The sequence below is a fragment of the Larus michahellis genome, chromosome 6, assembly GCF_964199755.1.
Source record: "Larus michahellis chromosome 6, bLarMic1.1, whole genome shotgun sequence".
NCBI classification, from domain to species: Eukaryota; Metazoa; Chordata; class Aves; order Charadriiformes; family Laridae; genus Larus; species Larus michahellis.
Genome location: NC_133901.1, coordinates 48,714,729 through 48,738,116, shown reverse-complemented (window position 1 = coordinate 48,738,116; position 23,388 = coordinate 48,714,729). Strand labels below are relative to the sequence as shown.

General features: G+C 41.4%; 1 protein-coding gene across 2 annotated transcripts in view; it reads left to right on the top strand.

Moving 5' to 3' along the window:
* Positions 1-1,252: 1,252 nt before the first annotated feature.
* The window catches only part of LRMDA (leucine rich melanocyte differentiation associated), a 707,689-nt gene continuing 685,553 nt past the window's right edge, over positions 1,253-23,388 (top strand). The window contains exons 1-3 of one of the 2 annotated variants that reach the window (XM_074592366.1): positions 1,253-1,331; positions 3,584-3,615; positions 8,017-8,064. In XM_074592366.1, coding sequence (XP_074448467.1) covers positions 3,604-3,615; positions 8,017-8,064 — 60 coding nt within the window. In that variant the 5' untranslated portion in view covers positions 1,253-1,331; positions 3,584-3,603. Of the gene's footprint in view, positions 1,332-3,583; positions 3,616-8,016; positions 8,065-22,694; positions 22,844-23,388 lie in introns of those variants that run through there. The other variant, XM_074592367.1, reaches the window with a different exon arrangement.

Below are 23,388 nucleotides of genomic sequence, written 5' to 3'. Positions count from 1 at the left end.
AGGGCTTTTTGATTGATAACAGGGTTGCTGTTTTTCTGCAAAGGCTGTCACAGGCTGACACAATGCTTGAGTTATTAGGGCAGAGAAGGGCAACCATAAATTTCCAACGTCAGGCAAAAACTCTCTTTATTGTCTATATGATGGATGGGCCTCCGTACTAGACACCAAATACTTCGTATCACCCTTAAATGGGAACACATTTTTCGTGGCCATAATTCATGTTTTTTAAATAGAAAGTTTGAAATGCCTGCCTATATTTCACAATCCTGACATATTTATGAATCACTCCCTGCATGCAAATATAATTATTTAAAGCACTGAGGTGACATATGGGTTAGAAATGTACCAAATGCTGTTAGCGGAGTGATTTTTTTTAATTCCCTAAATTGAACACCATAGAAAACTCTGCCTGTCTGTTCAGATCAATAAAGTCGAAGGTGAAGTTTTACTGATTTTGTCAGTGCCACATACAGATATTCGGTTTTGATTAGGTGAAGCTGACAAAAAGGGAGTCTTTTTGCAATTACCATTAGGTTAATGAAAGAAACACTCATCTTTCTCCTGGCACCCCCACCAGGCAGATGCGCTTTCCCCCCTCTCTTTTCGGGCGATGAACGCACCGGAGGTAAATCGGACAGGCGTTATTTTATTTTTTTTTTAGAGTTTATTTTCCGTTCGGCAGCGCTCGTCTCGGAGGGAGCGCCGGTCGCCGAGCGGGAGCGGGGACCGGGCCGCCGCCGCTCCCTGCCCCTCTCGCCCTCGCCCCTTCGCGGCGGCCGGAGACGAGCCCGTCTCTGGCGGCGTTTGCCCCGAGCTGCTCCGGGGAAGCCGCCGCGGGCGGAGAAACCCACCGCCTCTTCCCGCCGGGACCGCGCCCCCCCGCCAGCCGCCCGGAGCCCACCGGCAGCGCGGGGCAGGCGGCGGCGGTGGTCGCCGTCCCGGCGGCGGAGCTGCCCTCCCTGCCGGGCACGGCGCGACGTTACCTGCCCACTTAGGCGGCGGGCTCGGTTCAGGCACAGCGACCAGCGGCAGCACAGATTAGGCGGCCGCTCCGCCGCTGGTTTGTTTTAGCTAATTACGGGGAAAAGCACCCCCACCCTCTCCGCAGGGAGGCCCAAGCAGCAACACCTACAAAAGGACACGGCGCGGCCGCCGGTGCCACCGCCCAGAGCGGCCGGGCAGCCCCGCGGCCGCCGACACTTCCGCCGGGGCGGGCGGAGCCGCCCGTCTCCGCTCCGCCCCGCCCGCCTGCCGGCTGCGTCCGCCCCCCGCCGCCGGGCCGGGGGGAGCCGCGGCAGCCGAGAGGGAAGGGGAGCCGTGCCCGACCCCTAGTAAGTACTGTGGGGAAGTACTGGAGCGGGTCGGTGCCCGCGGTGGGACCGGCACCTGGCGGGTGGGACTCGCCGGCGCGGTCCCGTCCCTCTTCGCGGTGAGCCCGGGGCATCGCAGCCCCACCGTAGCCCGCCCCGCGCTTTGACCGAGCTCCGCCTGCCTTAGGAGTGTGTGCCCGCGGACCGGGCGCTGCTAACTCAGGCTGAGGGTCTGGCCTGTAACATACGCCCTTGTATTTATTTAATTGAAACTTACGTTATTTTTAACAGAGCTGAAGCGATGTGAGCATCAAAACCACTTGGTATCTGGAATATTTTTTCCCGTGGACTTGTGTGTAAATGCGTAAAATGCTTGCGGTACTCCAAACTTACTATAGCAGGCTGACTCTTTGCCCATAAAATGTTAAATCAACCATGACCAGACTCATTTTCCCATGTCAGCCAAGAGGACTCTGTAAATCAACACATTAGGGCTTCGCTGGGTAGGAGCTGCGTGTGCTTCATGCAAAATGGCCCTGACAGCAGCTCTCTTGGTGCTGTGGTCGTCAGCCTGTGGCTGACTGTAGAATTGTCATGTGTCAGCAGGAAACCTCGCAGGTAGAGTGCAAAATCATTGGCAATGCAACATGCAAGAGACTGAGGACAGGCACAGCAGAAGGAAACAGTACAGGTTGTTTTACCTTTGGATGTGATTGTGTTTGTAAGACTCACAAGTGTTTTGCAAAGCCTATCCCACCATCTCGAATTGCTTAGATGAGCTTGTGCCTCCTGTGAAGGCCTGGTTACTTGTATGTGGGCAGAGATGTTCTGCAGGCACTTCCTACCATCTCAAGATGGAGCCCACTTGGAAGCCATTACAGAAAGCTCATCTCAAGGTGATGGGATGTGTGAAGGGGTGTGTGGGATTATGAAGGGGGGTGTGACAGCTATAACTGGATGCAAATGAGCACACTGGACAAATACAGCTACGAAAGAATGGCCTTGGCCATAGGTGACCGTGCGGAAACAACTAAGACAAATTCCCTTCTTTGTTCGAGGAACAAGAAAAAAAAAAATCCCCCCTCACTCCCCCCCCAGGTCTAAACAATATACAGTATTCTGTAAAAAGCCTCGCCAGCCCTTATCTAAACCACCATCTCTGGGTAAGGGTTCAGATACTGGAAAGCTTATTTCTGGGTGCTAGTAGGTTGAAAGGAAAAGGAGACATAGTACAGCATGTAACAAAATAATAAAACCCCTTACTACCACACAACCAATCCCAATAGTTATACACATAGAATCAGATTAAATTCAGATATCAAGGTAGAGCTTTGTGCTATATTTCATGAAAGGGGCCTCAGCATAGAGAAATCATTATCCAGTGCTCCTTGCTGGATTGCCTCCCACTCAGAGGAGTGACCCAGCTATGACCCAGACTCTGAACACTTGTGTGTAAATTTAATTTTCAGCATTACATCATTTCAACCTGAATCTCACCTCTTTGCTCACTGTTGTGCTATGTGGCTTACCTGGAGGTAAAGAAAGAAAAGGAAAGGAAGAAAATGTGCCAAATATTAGGAAATATAAGTTTAGCTTGGAAGTATGCATATAGCCACTTCTACCCTGTGGTCTAGTGAGACAAAATGAGTGAGCCACGCATAAGCTGAGAGGGGGGGAGAAAAAATAAAATGTCATAAGTTTAAGATCCTACCAGATGTCAAAAAGAAGAAGGTTACTTATGAAGTGATGATACAACTCTGCTTACAAATTTTTCTGTGTTTAAAAAAAAAAAGTCAGAGGCATGAGTCAAACAACTGTCTGTAGCATCATTTCTTCTTGGTTGCTACTTTCAATACCTGAAGAAGGGCTCGACAATGAAAACTTGTTCTTCAAAATTCAATGTATTTTCTTGTGTGGTTTTTGCATGATTGCTGTTTTCTCCAGCAAATTTTTGGAATATGAGTTGTATGGAAATCAACAAAAAAACCCAAGTAATTTTTGCATTGTGAGAGTTCCCCTGTGGGAGTTACCTGTCTCAATGAAGATACGTTTTTAAGGGAACTAAAACCAGTCCTCTTGCGAAGGCAGCCCATTCCCCAAATTGTTAAAGGATTTGAAGCAGACTAAGAACAAGAAGCAACCAAGCACACACCCTACTTCATCATATTCATTGTAATATTTATTTTTCATTAACTGGACAGAGACTTACCCTTTATGTCATTTCTTTCCTATAAAAAACATATTTCTTTCTTCTTTTTCTGTTTCATTCACAGAAAGTTCCTATCTTCAATGGATGACAAACAAGGTGAAAGCATATGAGTGTGAAGAGTTTTTTTCCTGACCAGCTTCATTCAAGTACTCCCAACTCTGATAAATGTACTACCTTTAGTGTCAGGAGCAGAGATTAAAGGCAACAGGAGCTTGGCCAAAGTCACAAGTCCTTACAGTAAATAAGCAGTCTGTTCAAGTAAACTTATTAAATTGTGGCCACAGAAGAATAGGCACTAGACAGAGTTAGCAACTCTTTAAGTTGCGTTTCCAGGTTTACCATTAACAGTGTGCAACTTTATTGTGTGGCTCTGTATTTGTAAAATGGGGTCTTGGCATTTAGTTATCAATTACGAAGAGTTTTAATAAGGATAAGATAGTAAATTATTTAATGTATTACCATAGCATAAAAATACAAGAACTTAATCTCACATTCCCTATAGAAAAGCTCCAGCACCGTGCAATGTGTCTTGCTGTGTAACAGCATATCACATTGAGAGGATCATTTCATTCCTGTTTAGGGTGCTGTGCTCTCTTGTCAGAATTTAATATACTGCTGCAAGTTCTATGTCTTGCATTACTCAGTAAGCAGAAACAAACATGCTTCAAGGTTTCTCATTCCTCCACTGATTTTCAAGTTCATGAAATGATGTAATACAATATATGCATGTAATGATGACATATGTTTGGTCCTTTGAATTAGTAGTTGCCATATGTTTCTATAATATTTGAAGTTAGCATTCTTGTTGTTTTCTTTAGATTTGTACAATATGGTGTTTTTACCTGTGACCTTGAAATCATGAATAATCTCCATGCTAGTATGACAAAGGAACAAATGGTATTATTATATGGCTTTGGTAGTCTTGTTTGAATGTTATTAATATACAAGGGTAAAATCAATTAGCAAAACCACCATATTTGAAATGTAATTTATTAACACTGTATAAGAGTATTCTTCGGTTGAATAGCTCTAAGACAGAGACAATATAATAGCATTATGGCTACTTCAGTTAGGGCTTGCATCTTCTCTCCGTGGACCGAAAGGCAAAATTTTCTCATTTACTTCTATATGAACGGAATTGGACTGTGGTAAGCATCTGTTTTGGTTCAGTAATCACCCATTCTCTCATTCCCACATTTTTGTCATGATCTCAATGGGAAAAAAACAAATTCAAGTAGGATGCCTTCATATGTGTTATGTTAATAAGAAAGAGGAATGGTTGGACCCAAACTATAACATCTAAGAAAACCAGTAAACACTACAACCCAATTAAAAAAGATGCTTCATTTTCCCTGGACTGGTAGTATCCATTAATATCTGTTATTGTTAATAATAAATAATATTAATCAAAGGAGAAAAAATAAGAACCTGATGCTATTTTTTTGTTATTCATCACGAAAACTGCATAGGGTAGGTAGGAATTTTTAAAAGGTATATTTCTAATTGCAGCAGTCATATAAACAACCGTGGGTCTGTACCAGGTTCTTTACAGTGGAGGTAAAAGCTATTCTTGGCCAGCACTGCCTGCTTGTTTCAATATGCCTCTTAAAATCATTTGTGTAATAAAGACAATGAGAAAAAGTTTCCATGGGGCTCAGTTGTGAATGTGGAGATAAGCTGACCTTGATTTTTTGGGCAGACATTTGAAATTTCTGTGACTTGGATGGCGTGAAAATGCCTGTTACGTGCAGTAGCAAAGGACACGATTAGATCAGTCGAGTGCTGGGTGAGCAACCTGGTGTAACCAAGAAGAAAGTTGAAAGGAAATACAGTTCTTTCCTGTGGCAGGAGTGTAGTTCTATTTATATATTTATTCTGGAGTAATGCAAGCAATAACATTTTTACAGCGAACAGTAAATAATCACGGGATGCCGAAATACCCAACCCAGGGTAGGGTATATTTATGTTTGTAGTATATACACACACAAAAAGGATTACCTTTTCGAGAAGTGTTGGGCTAAAGATGGTTTGATATCTTTTACACTGTCTTGGCTGCATGTCTCTGGATAGATCCAATGTTTATCAGTGATGCCCTTATGTCTGCTCAGAAGGCCTAGGTATGTTTTCTTGTGGAATATTACAAAATGTCCCAGGAAAAAAAAACAACAATCTGCAGCACCCACAGATTTCTCCAGATACCTGTCCTCAGCGTGGGCACTAGAATATCAATGGATCTGTGGCACTGGGGACTTTCTAAGACCTTGTAAGGCAGGGTGAATTTCATCCTTATAAGATTAAGAACTGAAGTAGACTCCTGAAGTACAGAAAAATTAATTTAACAGTTATAAAGACGTCAAATTGATGACACCAGAGAATGAAGTGCAGAATGTCCTCCTCTGCCTTGCCAGAATAATTAGAGAACAGTTCATTCATATCCTCTCTGTTGATTCTGCAAAAATACCAGTTGCGTGACTGGACTTCTGTGGTAGTTTTGCCCACTAATTCATCTCACGGATTACCTAACAGCTAGGGGGTGGTAACATCTTTGGTACTGACTTTGATACAGTAGCCAGTGGCTACTGGCTCCCTGTTTCATTTTCTAACTGTAAAGTTATTTGAATTTTTTACCTCTACTCATATACTATGTGGCTGATTTTGATACTTTGCCCTTTACTGCTAAAGATTGTTAGTTCACCTTTAAGTGACAAGTTCAGATACGAACTTCTTGACTTTTATCAGTTTAGGTCAAATTGTGAGCAGAGTTTTTTTGGATTAAAAATTCTTAGTCTTCTACCCTTCCATTCCATATAAAATAAAATTGCCTGAAGATATCCACCATAATCTAATCTACGATATTCTGATATGTACTGTATACTATCAGCTTTAACATTTTTAAATCTTAAGTGAATATCTGCTATCACTGTTTAATACAAATAGTTCTGAATGATTATAAAAATATTTAATGCATTATGCATGTCACTCAGGTATTATTGTCAGTAATGGATGAGGAACGTTTGGATAATTTATAAAAGTAGACAAAAACATTTTTCAGTAGTTAGTGTTTTCAGGGTGTTGGTTTCTAATAATAACTTGGTCATAATACCTTTTTAGCTTAACTTAAATGACTTTACTTATGCAAATTGTTGAACTAACTTGAGTGCTTTTATTCTACCTGAAACACTGAAAGTATCTTGCATTATAGAACCGTGTATAAAAACAGTTTAGCATTTTTGCTTGCTTCAAGTCAAACAGTAAAAGAGATCACAGTTTTTCTTGGGTAAAGGAGCCCTCCCCTCACCCCTGTGTGTGACTTGTGAGGTGCCAAGGAGCTGGAGAGGAACCTTAATGAAAACTGCTTTTCCCCTAACAACGGTGAATCCTTAAATGGCAGAGATTTACGGAGAGAACAAATATATCAAGTGAAGGAGGGAACGTAGCTCAGGCACGTTGTGGGCTGCAGTGGTGCCGAAGCTGGTGTGGTTGCTCTGGTGAAGTGTGAACTGTCATGCTGGGAGCTGGTAAAAAGCTTCTTCAGCTTCTACCATGACTTTGAGGTGTACCTACCCTGTCAGTTTAAGATGCTCTCAGGCTTTGGTGCCCCAGTTGTGTACACTGTTCGCTTTTAGGCTCCCACCTGTAACAAGTAATTTCCTTCCTGCTAAAAGAAAGTTTGGGGCCGATTTAGCAGGCAGTTCACTTCATCAGCTGCTGCACTGGGACAATATAGACCCATGCTGGGTTTCATTTCCTCTACTCGTGTGAGGTATACCAATTATATCCAGAAGGCCTTGGAGATTCATATGTCCCCTTAGTGCCATCAAATATGCACCACACATTTTATGTCTCATACCATTTATATAGAACTGTCTGACTGCAATGCAGCCTTTACTTTTTTATCTTTATGACTTGCTTTTAACCAAAGAATAAACAAAACTATGATGTTATAAGGGCACACAGGTAAGAAATGAGACATGAGGAGATTGGGCCTGCTGGAGGTAGCCCAGGCCTATGTTGGGGAAAAGTTTCTCAGTAGCACCCAAGAAGAGGTGACTTGGTAGCACTTTGACATAGAATCATAGAATCTTCATGGTTGGAAAGGACCTTTGAGATCATCAAGTCCAACCATACACACACACACACACAAACCCCAAACCAAAACAAAAAAAACCCAACCTGCAATCTCTGCCACTAGAGCATGCCAACATATCTGGTTCTGAATACGAGCAAGGAACTTGAAGGAGAAATGCTGAAAACTACGTATTTAAAAGATAAGGATGTCACTAGACCACTTGGGTAGCTCTGCATAAGTATCTATATTATGCTGAGCTGCACTTTATTTCTGAACTGAAGACCACCGCAGAGCCATCTGGATTCCTTGATTTTTCAGTTTAGGGCCTGATCTCTGTGCTAGGCTGGGTGAGTGTAGAAGCTGAGCCTCCACAGTCCTTTACGGAGAAAAGGAGAAGATGCCATTTTCTGCTTGTCTCACATCTCCAGGGTAGCAGTGGGACAGAAATTCCAGGACGAGACAAGAGACCAGCTTGGGTAAGTGCCCTGATTTTATTATACCTTTTTGAAGTTGGGTAAGGAAGGAGAACATGGTCAGCTTGTAGGGAATGTATACTATACGGCAGTGGACAACCAAGCAGGAGGTGCCCATTGCAGAAACTTTGTGCTCAGAGGCCAGAAACGGCTTCCAGAATCTCTTCATTCCATATCACGCACAGTCATGAGAAAAAAATGGCCTCTTTAGCCAACAGTTTTGTAGACTTTGCTCATTGCTCTCGTAGTATTGTCTACCATAGATGACTATACACCAACAGTGACACATCTTAGCTCACTAGCAGCCAAGAGCAGGGCGTAAAATCTCAGGAAGCAGTATTGAACACTTGTCATCACTAGCGCACAGTATGCTCACAACCTGAACTCGCTCTGACAACCATCTGCATGCAGCTGTTCACATTTGTGTTCCCACTAGCACCTTCCCCACCTGTATCAAATTTCGTAGCACCATTTTTAAAGTGGTGCCATGCAGGCTGGGAAGTTAAATCCTGTCTATTCCTCTTGTGTATTCCTGAACATAACAACCACAGGTGGTGAGAATTCAGGTTATTAAGCTCTCTAGCATCCCTCTCATGCTTTCCCCTCAGCTTTGTGTATTGATCATGTTGCTGGCTCTCTAAGACATAAGATCACGTTTCTCTTCTGATGCTGCCACCCTAACTTGGAAGCCTCAGCACATTCCTGCAGCCCATTTGGTTACGTGGATGGTCCATTCACTCAGATGAGAATGTCACCAGTTGCTTTTTCCTGGTGTGTAGTTTCTGGACAAAATGCAGCCTCATTTCTAGCTTTTTGGGTACAGTAGTAGTGGAATTTCTTGGTTGGAATTCGCTTGGGAAAAGAGGGTGCTCATCTGTCCCAAGATAAAGCTGATCAATGTAACTAGACATGTTCTTCACTATTTCTATAGTGATCAATGTCGGCCAGCAAGACCATAAGTTGGTGTGCCTTCTCATTCATGCAATTAAAAGAGACAGCATTGTATTGGTTGGATGAGAGTCTGCATGATCTTAGGAACCCGTAGCTGATACAGACTATGCAGGGGTAGAAAACCGATGTTACAGACTTCTCTGCCATACTGATTTTCCCTCTTGAAGGAGCTGGGGCTGCCAGACACCACAGCATTATGGCCGTCCTCTAGGTGTCCTCTAATGGGTTTCTAGAAAACTGGGAGCTGTCACGAATTAATTAACTGATACATTGGGTCAGATTGCTTTTACAGAGCATACCTGAGAGGTCGTGTTAGACATGAAGCATTGATTAAGTGATTACAGTGTATGCAGAGTACTAGAAGGGCCTGTGGCTGGAGCTGGTAAGGGACAGTTGTGGAGCCAGTTTGGACATCACCCCATCTACATAAATAGGACTTGGAGCTAGGGTTTTCTCCCTGATACAGGGACGTTATAGATGTACTCTAACTACCTGGCTCAGAACCTCAATGACAATCATAGTGACTCTAAATCAAAAGAACATTAAGCATGCTAGGTCAGGCATGGGGAAAAAAAAAAAGTGCCAGAATGAAGGTTGCATCTACAATCTTGGTTCTGTTTAGTTCATGGGCATGATGACAGTTTTGACAATGACAGAACATGAAGATCAAACAGTATCATCTCTGTGTCACCCCTGCCTCATTTGGTGCAAGGTCTGCAACAGAGTGAATGCCAAGAGACCATAGTGTGTCACTGAACCCTCTGAGAGGAGTGGTAGTATAGAACCAAGATAACACAACATAGCAAAGTAGCCTATTTCTTCTTCACACACACAGAACGGACAGAAATCTGACACAAAATGAGAACCCTGTAGTGGTTTCTGTATCAAGTTAGAGGACTAAAAGTAATAAAGGATTATAATTTAAGGTAATAATAAGAATGCACTTCTAAACCAGTAAATTTTGAATTCTAGATATTAGTACGGAAAGCATACAGAAAAATTACGCAGTTATGGTTACTAATGTGGGTTACATTTAGGATGTGCACATGGAAATACATTGGTTTACCATTTGATAATCAGTGACAGACTATAGTACCTCAGAAGCAGGATAAACAGGATGACCTTTCTCTATTCTGCGTATTAAAATCAGAATAGAAAATTGAAATAAAATTATTTTCTAGTTTCATTAGACTGGCAAGCTTGATAGAATTAATGTGGTGTGATACTATACGGTTATGTTAATTGGACACCTTCATTTTTACTGTTCAAACAAGCATAAAGTGGCCTGGACCTGCTCTTCAAGTGGTACAAAGCTGAAGTTTAGTTCAAGATGTTTAGTCTGGCTTAGGAGGTGGAGAGAGGCAAGCTTAGTATGGACTATACTTCTGTGCCACTGTTTTTTCACTGTCTACAGGACCACACCTTGTGGAACTTCTTGTAGAAATCTCTTGATCATACCTACTCACCTCTCTCCAAGAAGTTTGTAAAGCAATAGTTTGTTTGACAAGAAAAGGTAAAAGTTCTGCAAGAGCCCCTACTTTTGTCCATTAATTTTGCCTTTTATTTTTATATTTTCCACTCTACAAGAGGGAAAAGGCTTTTCATTTTTCATTGCACACAGAGAAGCGATTGTCATTCTTGGGTTTTATCCCCATTCCTGAGTTGTATTAGCAAGACAGCTAACCTTTCAAGCTATCCTCAGTGTAACTAACTGTAAAATTGGGATATTAATGCCTAATTGACATGGGTATAGTAGGGCTTAATTGATTAATATATGTAAAATGTCATGAAATTTGCAGGTGAATGACACTTTAGAAATGTTAGGTATGCCTTTCTTTATATTTTAAAATAACTAGTATAAATAGCACTAAGAATTGATCATTATGAACAATTTTTATAAACACATTTACTTATAATCTTTCCACTGAAAGACAAATTATAATACTATACAGTGAATACAATTTGAAATAGTAAAAGTAGAAGGGGATTAACGTGCATTTCCATTCACTAGAAGAAGATGAACACTAATAACATTTCCTTGTAGATAAAACTTTGAAAATATTATTTTCAATATGTCAGTTTATGGGCCTGTACGATGAAGAAATATATATTCATGTAAGCAGTCATTAAGCTTAAAATAGAATATCTAAAATCTTTCAGTGGTCTTGTCAAGTCTTCTTTTTGCTCACTTCTTTAACTGTTGATGACTCTTTTGGTCTTTGCTTTTCTGCTTAAACAGAATAATTTTTAATTAGTACTATAAAACAGATACCCTCAAACTTTTCGGGTAACAAAGGATTTTCATAACTGTGGTTATTTTATAACTAGAATTTCTTTCTGTTTCTGACAGTGTGGAAAGTTCTGTAGCTTCACTAACATAGGCATTTTTTGATAATGAAAAATTAACAGTAGGGAAGAACTGAATCTAATATCTTGCTATCCTTTCCTATGATTTAACATATGGAATAAGTGGAAATGCTCTCCATGCTGCTGCATCTTTGAGGTTATTTCACCAGAGTTTTTTTTCTTCACTTCATGAAGAGTTTAATGTTTTTTCAACCCAACTTCTTAAAGTCACACTTGTACTAAATGTAAGATCAAAGAAAGAGGAGAAAAGTATCCAAGTTAGCCATGAGGTCCAAGGTAGTCAGGACTTCCCACAAGAGGCCCCACTTGGTGTATCCAGGCAGCTGTGAAAGCACATGTGAAACTGCATTTTGAGATTACACAGCTTCAGTGCTGTGTCTGGGGTGCCAGAGAGCCAGGCAGCTCGGTGAAACCCTTCCTGGCTGTGTATCACCAATAGCATGTGAACCAGAGTGCACGTTCTCAAGAGAAGAAAATGAAGTTTTAATTCCTAAAAGGCTTAGTAAATTATCGATAAATATTTTAATAGGAGGTTAATGAATTGACATAAGGTTAAACAAGCTAAGAGACACTGCTTATAGCTGTCCATGACTGCTACTGCATGACCTCATCTTCAACACATGGTTCTCAGGCTGTAAAATTTTGAAGATTCTCTTAATTACTGGTTAGTAGTGCTTTGGAAACTATTTACAAACAGAACCTTCTTATAAAGTACAGCCTAATGGTTGTTTCTCTTTCTTCTTGTTTTAGTATGGAAGTCTATGGCAGCTGACAAACTGGGAAAAAATGCTAGAAACTTGGCTGGCTAATCTGGATATTTCTATCCCTTCATCATGAGAATTAACTGTGCATTTCTCAAGAGTTTTGCGCTGAGGATAAAGTAGTTTTTGTTGGATACTGCCAGTTCTCTAAGAGCTCAATTTGCAAAGCTATGTTTTATTCCTTTGTCCTGTAGTCCTGATCCATGATGATATTTGCTATGACAGTTTCCTTTTTGCTGGGTTCTGTCACATAAATCGAGTTACTCCACCAAAAATAAACAAAGGTTTTTTTTTTTCTCAGAGAGAGAGGAAAACAATTAATTTGCAAAAGTTTTATGAATAATAATATTTTAAACTTCCTGAACCTTTTTTCTTTGGCTTGGTGTGAAGTCTTTTGTAATATTGCTGTGGCTGAATTTTAAAAACACGTCATCATCCGTGACTAAATCTCTTTTAGCCTTCACTTTTTATTACAGAATTCACCCACTCCTGTCTTAACAAGGTACAGAATCTTCAGTAAGTGACCCAAATGTAGCACGGTAGTCAAACTCGCTACATAATCACGTGAACTATTATGTCACTAAGATACGCTGGTATAACCATTACTAGAAAGAAATCCCTAACCAGAACCCTGTGGTGTTGTTTGGTTTTGTCAAGTTAATGGTATTGAAATACGCTACACTGTCAACTTCAAAATTAAAGACCTTATACCATCGCAGTGTGACTTATGCTATCTCAGTTCTGATCTGGAGACAAAGCCTGGGAGAGTTTGAAGTGGTTTTATTCTCTATGTCCATATGTCCATTCAAACATTGCCTTTTTTTTTTTTTTTTTTTTACAAATATGCCAACTCTGGTATCTGTTTCTGTGCTGACTTTGTAATGTGGACATCTCTCTGCTGGAACTCAAATAGTTTGTTTCTAATTAGTCATATATGTTATTGTCCTGGTTTGAGGTAAAACAGAACCGATTTCCTGTTCAGTAATTTTACATTTTAGCTAAGCCTCTTCCAACTAACTAAATTCTCTGAAAATTAGCAGCATATTGTGCGGAAACTGTTCTCTCTGAGTGATAAGACCTATGTTTATAATTTATGCCAAGGGATGGTATGCAGAAAGGCTCTTGCTTATACTTATTGCTATAACAACCAAGGTCAGCTGACTTCATTATTTGCCCCATTGGAGGGCTGGAAGTGGAAGAGCATAGAGGGTTCGCACCTGTCGGTGGTGCGGACAGGACAGGTGTCCCAAAACTGACCAAAAAGGTGTTCCATCCCATCTGCCTCATGTTCAGTATAAAAGCTGAGGGATCCGAGGGTCAGCTCTCTTTCTTCAATGGCCAGCATCCGGAGAGGATTCTGTCGGTTCGTCTGTCTTTGATCCTGATCTGTGCATTCCTGACTCCAGATCCGGAATACAGTTCCTGTCCATAGCTGAGGCCAGTCTGGGACTTCCCCACTGCCTGCCGGTGAGGTGATCATCGTCCTCAGAGCTTGATATGGTTTTGTATATATTTTATTTATTTATCTATTTTTGTTCTATTATTATATTAATACATTAAAGTAGTTTAGTTTCTTCTGAACTCATAAGTGTCTTTCTCCCTCTCACTCCTCTCCTTGGAGAGAAAGGTGGGGGAGAGCATCTGTCATTCATCTCAGTGGCCAGTGTGGCCCAAACCATGACACATTCAGCTGAAAGTAGCTTTACTCATATGATTGGGATTCCAGCAAGAAACCTAAGCATGGAAAGCCTTGTATTATGTTAACAGTGCATCTTCATCTTTACTTGTCAGCAGCATTTATTAATCTGAAGCTGTGAACTTTTGTCTTGTGATTGTGGAAATGGTCCCAAGTATGATGGCCAAAAAAATATCAGCACATTTTCAGATACTTTTCTATGTGCAGAGTCAAAGTTGGATTTCAAAATTAAGACAAGAATTTCCTTAAGTTTAGCATTGGTCTGTCTCTAATAATCTCTGCAGTATAAACAGGAAGTTTCTTTGGTTTTAGTCTGCTATTTCTTTTGTGTTTCTTACCAAAAGAAGACTTATCAAAATATTTTTTTTTTGTTATTTGGACAGATGGCTTGGAGAGTAAAACGTAATGTACAGCTAACCGGGTACCACTTTGTTCTCGATGAATGATGCATTACATTGTCTCTGCTTCTTTCCTTCTTTTCACTTGCCCACTTGGATAATGAGAAGGGTCTAGGAGAACAGGTTTTTGGAAAGAAGGGACTGGGGTAGTGTTTGGAAAGTTGTAATGAATCTAATTCTAATATCACAGGACCCCTTGACCCGCAAGTTGGAATTTTTCTCTGTATTTCCTGTTCAATTAATGCCATTTTCTTGTTAAAGAGCAGTTCCTACAGAAAATACCAACTGCACTGGGGTACTTTGTTCTTCCACTAGCTTACACATGTTTTTCTAGTTCTTGAAGAACTGAACATTGTGTGACTAAATTATGCTAGATGCAGGACTGGAGAACTTAGGACAAAAATGTCTTGGAGGAACCAGCAGGTACTATAGAATTTACAGCCTGCAATTACGCATTTTTTCTGCTTCATCTTTCCTAGGAAAGGGGATTATGCATGTCATTGGATTTGAAGTATTTCTAAGTTAGTATATTTGCACGCGAGGAGAGTGGAAGAGAGGAATAAAACACTTCAGTGTTTTTCTAAGTGAGATTCAAGAAGAGTCAAATTTAACTAAACTACCTTTATTTCCCATGCATTTTCTCTCATTTTCATTAAGTGTAAAACCTGTTTCTTCTAGTTGTCAGGTTTGCATGTATGTCTATATATTAATTCACAATATATTGCTTGTGGAGACTGTACCTCTGTAACTTTCAGCTTTCAGCTTTTCCCTCTTGCATCATGTGTGTGCGTGTTCTTTCCCTAGTGATGTCTCCAGATGATGCAGAATTAATGCTAGCTGAGCTATATTTATCCCTCCTCGCCCAGAAGGATGGGTGGATGAAAGTATTGAGTAATGGGAATAGTTGCTGCTTAACAAACTGCAGAGGATGGTGGCTTTTGTTTGAGCTCTGTTCTTTCATAGCCATCCAAATTTTTAGCAACTTCCATACATTTCTGTGGGAATCTTTGGTACTTAAAAGGTATAACAAAACATAGCAACTGTCTTTAGAAATGAGCAGTAGGGAACTCAAACTTTTGCTCCTTAAAATACAGAAGTTATTCCATACTGAACTGTACTTTGTTGACTTCTGATTAGACTGTATACCTGCTTATGGCTCTCTCTTCAGCAGCAGTATCATATATCTGTTATCTTTGTGTAAGGTTGTGGTTTTGCCCTTTGCTGGTATAACCAGCTCAAAGATGTAAGATTAAAAAATGGGGCCATGAGAAGCAGGGAAGGAACCTGTTTGCTAATGTCAGATGTTCCCACACCTTGGCTTGAACTCCTTCCTGATCATATGATCTTCTGTTGGGGTAAAGACACCTATCTTTAGGGGTGTAGGGTCTTAAGGGCATAGAACCCCTTCCAACATGTATTTTCAATAGTATATGCCTATTTATAGATAGGTCTCCCTTATTATGCAGTGTTGTTGGCAAAATAAGATACAGATTGTGCCTCCTTGGATTAGTCAGGTGAATATAGTTCCTTCTGCAAAAAAACCCTCCACAAAATACATCTGGCTGGTCTGGCATTTCAGACCTACAGTGAACTGCCAAGACAGCTAGAACAAGAGAGATCAGGTCAGCTACAAACTCCTCTGGCCTCTGCAGCCGCTTCCTTTGTTGTTTGATCTTTGTATTCCAGAATTTCCTGCAATAATTCTGTTTTGTCTTTATGTGACGGACAGTCGCTGCCTCAGCCATTGTGACAGAGACCTGGAACAAGAAAATACCTTGCCGAACTTCTAAAATCTCAAATCTGTTATTTAGAATAGAACTGCAATGTTGGATGGCCTCAAATTAGACTTTATCCTAGCTTTAATCCTTCCCCCCCCCCCCCCAGCTCTGATTGCATTCTTATGAGCAAGCAAGCTTCGATGCACAAAGATGTACAGTTGCTTCAGTATTGCAATTTACTTTCCCACGATAATGCAGCCAGCCAACCTGAAATTCACATATATGTACTGGATTGTAAGGAGGTATAGCACTTCAGGTTTGTTGTGAGTCAGTCATCTTAGGCTTCAAAAAAAAAATATCTCTGTGTATGTGTGCAACATATAATTATAGGAGAGGAAGCAGCAACAGCTTCCATACAAAGATTACTGAATTCTTTCAAATTAAAAAAAATCTTATGATCTTTTATTAAGTGTTCTGTGCCTGCATGGTTAGCAACAGGCCTTTAAAACTTCTCAGGAGGATAATCCTGGCATCCTTTTTGTTGGCTTTATGAAAAAACATTTAGATTGCATGAATTATAAAGTATTGAAAAATACCATTTCTTGTCTTTGGTCTGTGCTATACATTTAGTTTTGGCACCACGTCAAAATCCTGCAATAACCTACAGAGCTTGTGGATGCCCCATGTCAGCATCTTTCTTCTGCGTGCTATATACCCTGGGTGGGACACACAGAGAACCATAATCAGCCTTCAGCTTGGAATATCCTTTTGCCACAAGTATTGTTCACTGGGAGCAAAGAAACAATGGTTTTACACATGCTTCTTTTCCTGACTGGAAATAATAATTTTTATTACATAATACATGTTGTGCATTTACACCAAATAGGATAAACCAAGACAGAGTATTGTCTACAGTTTGGGTATCAACCTAGGTCTTGGGAGATGTAGGTTCAGTTCCCTAGCTGACTACAGATAATGAATGTAAGTTTTTATACAAATAAACTAGCCTTTCTGTGCCTCAGTTTCTTTTCTGTAGGATAGGAAGAAGAGGATATTTCTATCTTCCTGGCACAGGTTGAGAAGAAATGCATAAAAAATGCTAGGTGCTCTGGTAATACAGTGCATTGAAGAACTTTGTGATATTTTACCTGATTGAGTTAAATTTACTTAGCTCTGTTTGTTCTGTAGTCTAAAGGAAACAGACTCCTGTATATTAAAAAAAAACCCAACCAAACCCAACCCTGTACCATGACATGTGTTATGAGAGGGCAGAATTAAATTGCACAATTAGTTGTTGCCATGTTTAAGTTATTGAGGGCGTCACTTATTAAATGTAATTCTAGCCTAATAGCTATAGTGTGCTATATAATGTAACAGGGGATTTTTAATTGTATTCCGGCCATAACATCGTTGACAAAACTGTCATTAACTTCAGTGGAAACCAGATGAGAATACGGCATAAAAATTTCAGGAAAGTTTTTTGGTTTTTTGTTTTTTTTTTCCTTCTGTCATCAAAGCTTTTAGATTGTTCTGGTCTTTGAAAACTCTTAGCTTATAGTATATTGCATTATAAAGCCTATATAAAAACTTAAAAGAATGGTAGCAAGGTTACGAAGTGAAGCTTTCCAAAGACATCGGAAAAGGCTAAACTTCAAGGTGCCTTTGCAATAGAACAGTGAGATGGCTTATGTCAGAGCTGCATTCATTCACAATCACCATGTAGCCTCACTATGCTCATACCACACTGCTGCCATGCAATAGGAAAATAATAATTAAATATATCTCAGAGATGATTTTAGACATAATTCTGCTTTGCCTGGGGACAGGGGAGGAATCAAAGAGCCAAAATGCAAGAGGATTTCTTAGGACGTGTATCTGAGTGGACACTGCTTCTGTGTTGCAGGAAAGGATAAAAAAGCAAAAACCCTAGACAAAAGTAAAAATATTAGCCCTCCTTTCTCTTGAAGGAGTCTCCACAAGAATGGAAAAATGTAAATGAAGGCTATTAGTTAACAGCAGGAAACTCAAAGCAGACTGAGAGGTATTATATGGGCCCATGGTGGTATGGCATAACCAGTTTTCATTGGCTGCTTTTCTGGACAAATGTGTCTTGCGGAGTTTCAAACACATACAAGTGTGGGCATACACTTCTGGAAAAGAAAAATCACTCTATTGTTGTTTTAATCCAGCAGCAGAAAAAAAAAGAATTTGGATGTTCGTACCTTCAAGTTTTCTAGGACTATGTCACAGCATCATACTAATATCGTTCAAGAAAAGGTGTACTAGTGTAGACCTCTTCAACTTGTTTATCGTTGGCTGTTAAATATCTTTATAAGTAGGAATATAAGAAATCGGTTGGAGATAGAAGAGAAGCTTAATTTCCAGCAGTTCAGCTTACGAATGGCAAATTACATTATCATTACTGTATTTCTTTGTCTTTGTCAATAGATTAAACTACATACATGTTGTATTTTATCTTCTTTCCATCATGTTTATTGTTTTCCTGTGTGTTTCACAGCAGAGAGTGCTAGTGATACTATTTTCTTGGAGACATCTGAAGTTATTAGTTTGGACATTAAACACCATCTTTAACTGTTTGCGATTAAAAACAGGTGTAAGTAAAGCTGTGTATGAATAAAAGGTTCCTCTGGTAATATGAACAAAAATGCCTGCACTACGGGTGAGCTTTTACAGCTAAATTGATTCAGTTTGTATTAAGCATCCCGTATTGCTGTGGATACTTATCAACAAATATTTTAAGACATTTTCATTGTGAGCATCAACAAAATCAGTTATACGGGTAAACTCTGAGACAAATTAACCGATAGTCAAGTTGGAAGAATTCTGTAACTGGGATTTATTTTCTTTTCTTAAATGTTTTGCTTCAGAAAACACAGTTTGTTTAAGCATGCTATTTTATCAAGAGAAATTATATATATATTTTTTAAGAAGACAAAACGATGTTTGACTTACTCTGAAACGTAAGATAATTCTATTCAAGCACATGCAGACACACATGCACAGTGTGCTATAAGCTGGAAAACAGACCATTTTGATTAACTCAGTCTGAAATATTTTTATAACTTTCAGTTAATAAAATATTCAGGATTGCTGCTTTTTCCTCTTGTAAAGCTTCAATGTTCTTTCAAGATATGAAAACAATTGTATACATAGGTTTTATATAAAATCATATAGTTCATTTGGTGCTTGCTGCTATGCCAAATTTACTGGCATGTATTAGCTAATTATTTTAATCAGTTGGTCAATGAGATTTCATAATTGTAGCTGTGCATACAATTTAGGCTAATGGCTGCTAAAATGACTTAAAGCTCTGTTATTATGTGAAGAACTTAGAAAAAAGGACAGACCTGACAGGTATCTACCATGGTGCCAATACGTTGCTTCCCCATTGTTTGGAGGCTGCTTTATTTTATTTTGAAAATCTAGTGCTCTTTATTCAAGGAATGGGTCTGCTCAATTTGTAAAATATACATGTGTATATAAAAAAATATATAATGACCATATCAGTAACTCATTTATTGTAGCTATGCACAAGAAAACTTAATAATTTTTTTATTATTATTTTTTAATGTTGGTTTTGTCTGTATGCAACTCATATATCAAGCAGTTTTGGAAATATTTTTTTAAAATCAATGAAATCATATTTGAATGGCCCATACACAAATACTACCTTCTGCTTCTAATTGTGCAATGAAACTGATAATTTAAATAAGAAAGTGATTTTTAGATTTTGTGTATACATACACTGTAAAAAAAAGAGACATTTCAAAGGTCAGCTAAGCCCCACTGTCATATAAATTATTTCTATCCATACAAAGAATCCTCACAAAACTTCCAGGTTCTAAGCAACCACCACCAGAAATACATTCTATAAGCACAAACTTAGTCCTCTAAAGCTTTCCTCATATGGGCAGTTCTATCAAAGCTAAAGAAAACATTCAGATGATTCAGGTTGTGCGGGGCCGGGACTCAAGAAGGTCGTGTTTTGGGATGCTCAGAAGAATAAATATATATTGTAAGGTGAAAAACATTCTAAAACCAGAGGCGGCCTCACAATCACTCAGAATCTGTGCTATAAAGTGACACTGATGATCAGCAGGCTCAAAAGCTAAAAAAGCCCTCCTGTATTTATATAGCGCTGTAATGTATTTTAGCTTCATAATAACATGAGGCACAAACTAATGAGCACATTGACTCATAGGTTTGAAATCTGAGACAATGTTATAACTTAGTTACGATTTCAGATTAGATGTTACAAAATACTCCTTCAGTGGTAGGCAGTTGCAGCTGTGAGTTTTCATTCCTTTTGAATATCATGTGCAGGTGATGGGTGCTTAGAAATTAAGGAATAAAACAGAGACTCTGAAAAAACAAAGTTTGAGAAATTTGCCAATCATCCTCTAGGCAACTGGCAGCAGAATTAGGCCTTTCAAGATGTAAGTTTTCAATGTCTGGGGAAGCATCATAACAAGACACTCATCTCTCTCCTCCATTCCTCTGTTCTAGAGAGTTTTGTTTTTCACTTCCTGTACAGTATAATAGGCCCATTTTGTCACTGCGGTCGGTAGCACTCCCTGTTTGTTACACACCACGGGATTTGGGTCTATTATTTTATCCATGGCAGATAATGATCTAGGCCGTGTCTGTACAAGAAAACGTTGAACTGGTTTCAAAAGAATGATTATAAGCCAGATGCACTTAAAACAGTTTGCCCCCTCCTTAAGTTGTTTTTGTAATTTACAAAATTCAGCTCAACTGATTGAGGAGATGATAAAGTCAATTTAAGTCACCCGGTTTAGGGAGCTGCACCTGCAACTTTTCCCTCTAGACAAGGTCTTGCCTAGTAAGTAGGAGGATCAATGGCAGGTTAATGCAATTGGCAATGTAAGAAGCTGGGAAAAACAGACTTCTTATTTGTGTGTGCTATTTTGTAAATTGTTCAGGCAGGAATCTTTTCTTCGTAGATCTCTCTAAAGTGGCAGCTAACACTCTACTAAAATTAATACTAATAATATAGATAATGATGTGCTAAATTGTTTTCAATATAGTTATTCCAATTTTACAGGAGTGTAGTATTGAACTGGATTTACTGCATTAAGACAAATACAGCTAACTGTAGCAGTGGGCCACTTTGTGCCTTGAGCTGTCTGTGTTCATGCTGATGGGAACCGCATGCTCGAACTAAGGAAGAGATAAAAAGAGGAGAATGTATTGCTTTGTTTAAATTTACAGTTCACATAGTACTTGTTTTCCTTGGCATACGTTATTTGCTATATAATCTAATAAATAAATAAAGGCACTGATTGTTTGAAGCATGCTGAGTGATGACCTGAACTAGCAAGTATGCCTTGATGCAGAACTCTGACTTAGAGAAACAGAACTTTCATTCATCAGCGTAGGATCAGCTTATTTGCTGTGGATGAAGGGTTTAATTCTTCTCTGTCTTACATGATACAAGGAAAATTGGATCCATGCAAAGCAATGGAGTGATTTGTTCATTGACTGTTTTGATTTTTCTACATGTTGGCCCATTTCTATTTTTAACACAATACGGTAAAATAACAGGGAAGAAAGAGCGGTACAAAATGTTTTTTCCCTTGGCTATTTGCTCCGTGTTTCCTGTCCAGCAGTCAGCATGAAAGGAGGAATGGCTCGAGAGAAGCTGTAGTGCCGCATCTGTACCAAGAGTTTATTCTGTTCGTATTAAGAGGCAGAGCAGCGAGTACAGCATTAGTTTCTGCTGTGTTGCTGAATAAACTGTAGAAAGTGGTTTGCAGTGTAAAATATGTATCCTCCTGAACCTTATTTCCCTTCACAGTGTGTGCCTCTGCTTTCAGCGTGAGTGAGTTATGCTATATTAGCAGTAAAGGAGAAAGAAGAGCCAGACTTTTAAAGGTGCTTAGGCAGCTGAAGCTGTAGGTAGATGACTAATAGGATTTAGGATCCAAGCCTGGGAAACCTAAGTATCTTTGAAAGTCTTGCATAAAATTCTCGCAGAAAACCTTCAATTTCCCTACGCTGCCTAACCAGTGATAACCTACCATCATGCCATTATTTTAATTAACAAGTTTTCATGCCCTGGAAGGACTGGTTTGACAGGTATTTCTGATAATTCCAAAGGTATTTCTGTTCTCCGCACAAACAACACTACATTCTATAGACAAAAATTATCGCTATGGGGATGTGGACCTCTCCTGTAGACAGCACGGAATTACTTCTGCATGTGTTGCTTTACCAGTGACATACGTCTCTCCAAAGTCAAGTTATGCTTTTTGCCACGAATTAACGGGCTGCTCGGTAAGTAGAAAGCCACTCCAGGTGACCCCCCAAGTCACCTAGTTCCTACGGTGATGGAAATCCAAGTCTCGATTCCCCGGTCACCGTCGCAACCATCAGCTATTTCCCTCACTTCTTCCCAGCGCCTCTTCCAGCCCCGTCTCATCCCAAGGTGAGATCCCAGACCAGCGCTCAGCGGCGCCAGCCGGGTCTGCGGCCGTCGGACCTTCGCTCCGGGCGAGGCACGGCGGCGGGGCCGGCGGCGGCCGCCGGCCGGGGCCTGCAGGCGCGGACCCTCGCTTCCCTCAGCGTCCCGCCGGGAAGCCGGCGGCAGCGCCGCAGGGCCACCGGCAGCGGGGGGGGCCGAAGCGGCGGCCGGACCCCCGCACACCCCCCCGGGGCCGCAGGTGGCGGCGGGAGCCCCGTGCCGCCCCCGCCCGCGGCCCGGCCGCGCTTCCGCCCGCGTCAGCTGACTGCCGCGAGGAAGCGGCGGCGGCCCCAGCCCAGCCCGACCCGGCCCGGCCCCGAGCCCGCCGAAGCCCCGGCGCCCTCGCCCCCGCCGCCATGGCCGGGGTCGTGGTGAGCGGAGCGCAAGTAAGTGTCCGCGTCCCGCCGCTCGCAGGGCCCGGACGGCGGCGGCGGCGGCCCCACCTGCCGGGGGCAGCCCGCCCCGGCCAGCGCGTCCCCGCCCCCGGTACTGGTAACGGCTGCCCCAACTCCCCGCCGCTCGGCCGGGGCCGGTCCCGGCGGAGGCTCCCGCGTGGGTGAGGGGCGGCGGGCTCACAGGGGGCCGGGGCGGTGTTTTAGTTTCCAGCTGCAGGTAGGTACCGGGACGCGGCTGCGCTGGGATCGCCTCTCGCAAAGCCGCCGCGCCCGCGCAGGGAAAGAGCGGAGGGGCCGTCCCTGTCCCCCGCAGCGGGGGCGAGGGCGGGGGGGGAAGGCGGGGCGGGGCGGCCCCCGGGGTGTGCGCTTGCGGGGCTCGTGCAGAACGGGTAGGTGACGGAGCACCGGGGGAACTGGCGACAGGGGATTATCGCTCTGGCACTCTTGCTGCTGCTCGGAGGCAACAGGGACGCTCCCGGGCGAGGTATGCAGCCGGCCCCGGAGCGGCGTCCGGCGGGCCGAGGAGCCTGTCGTGC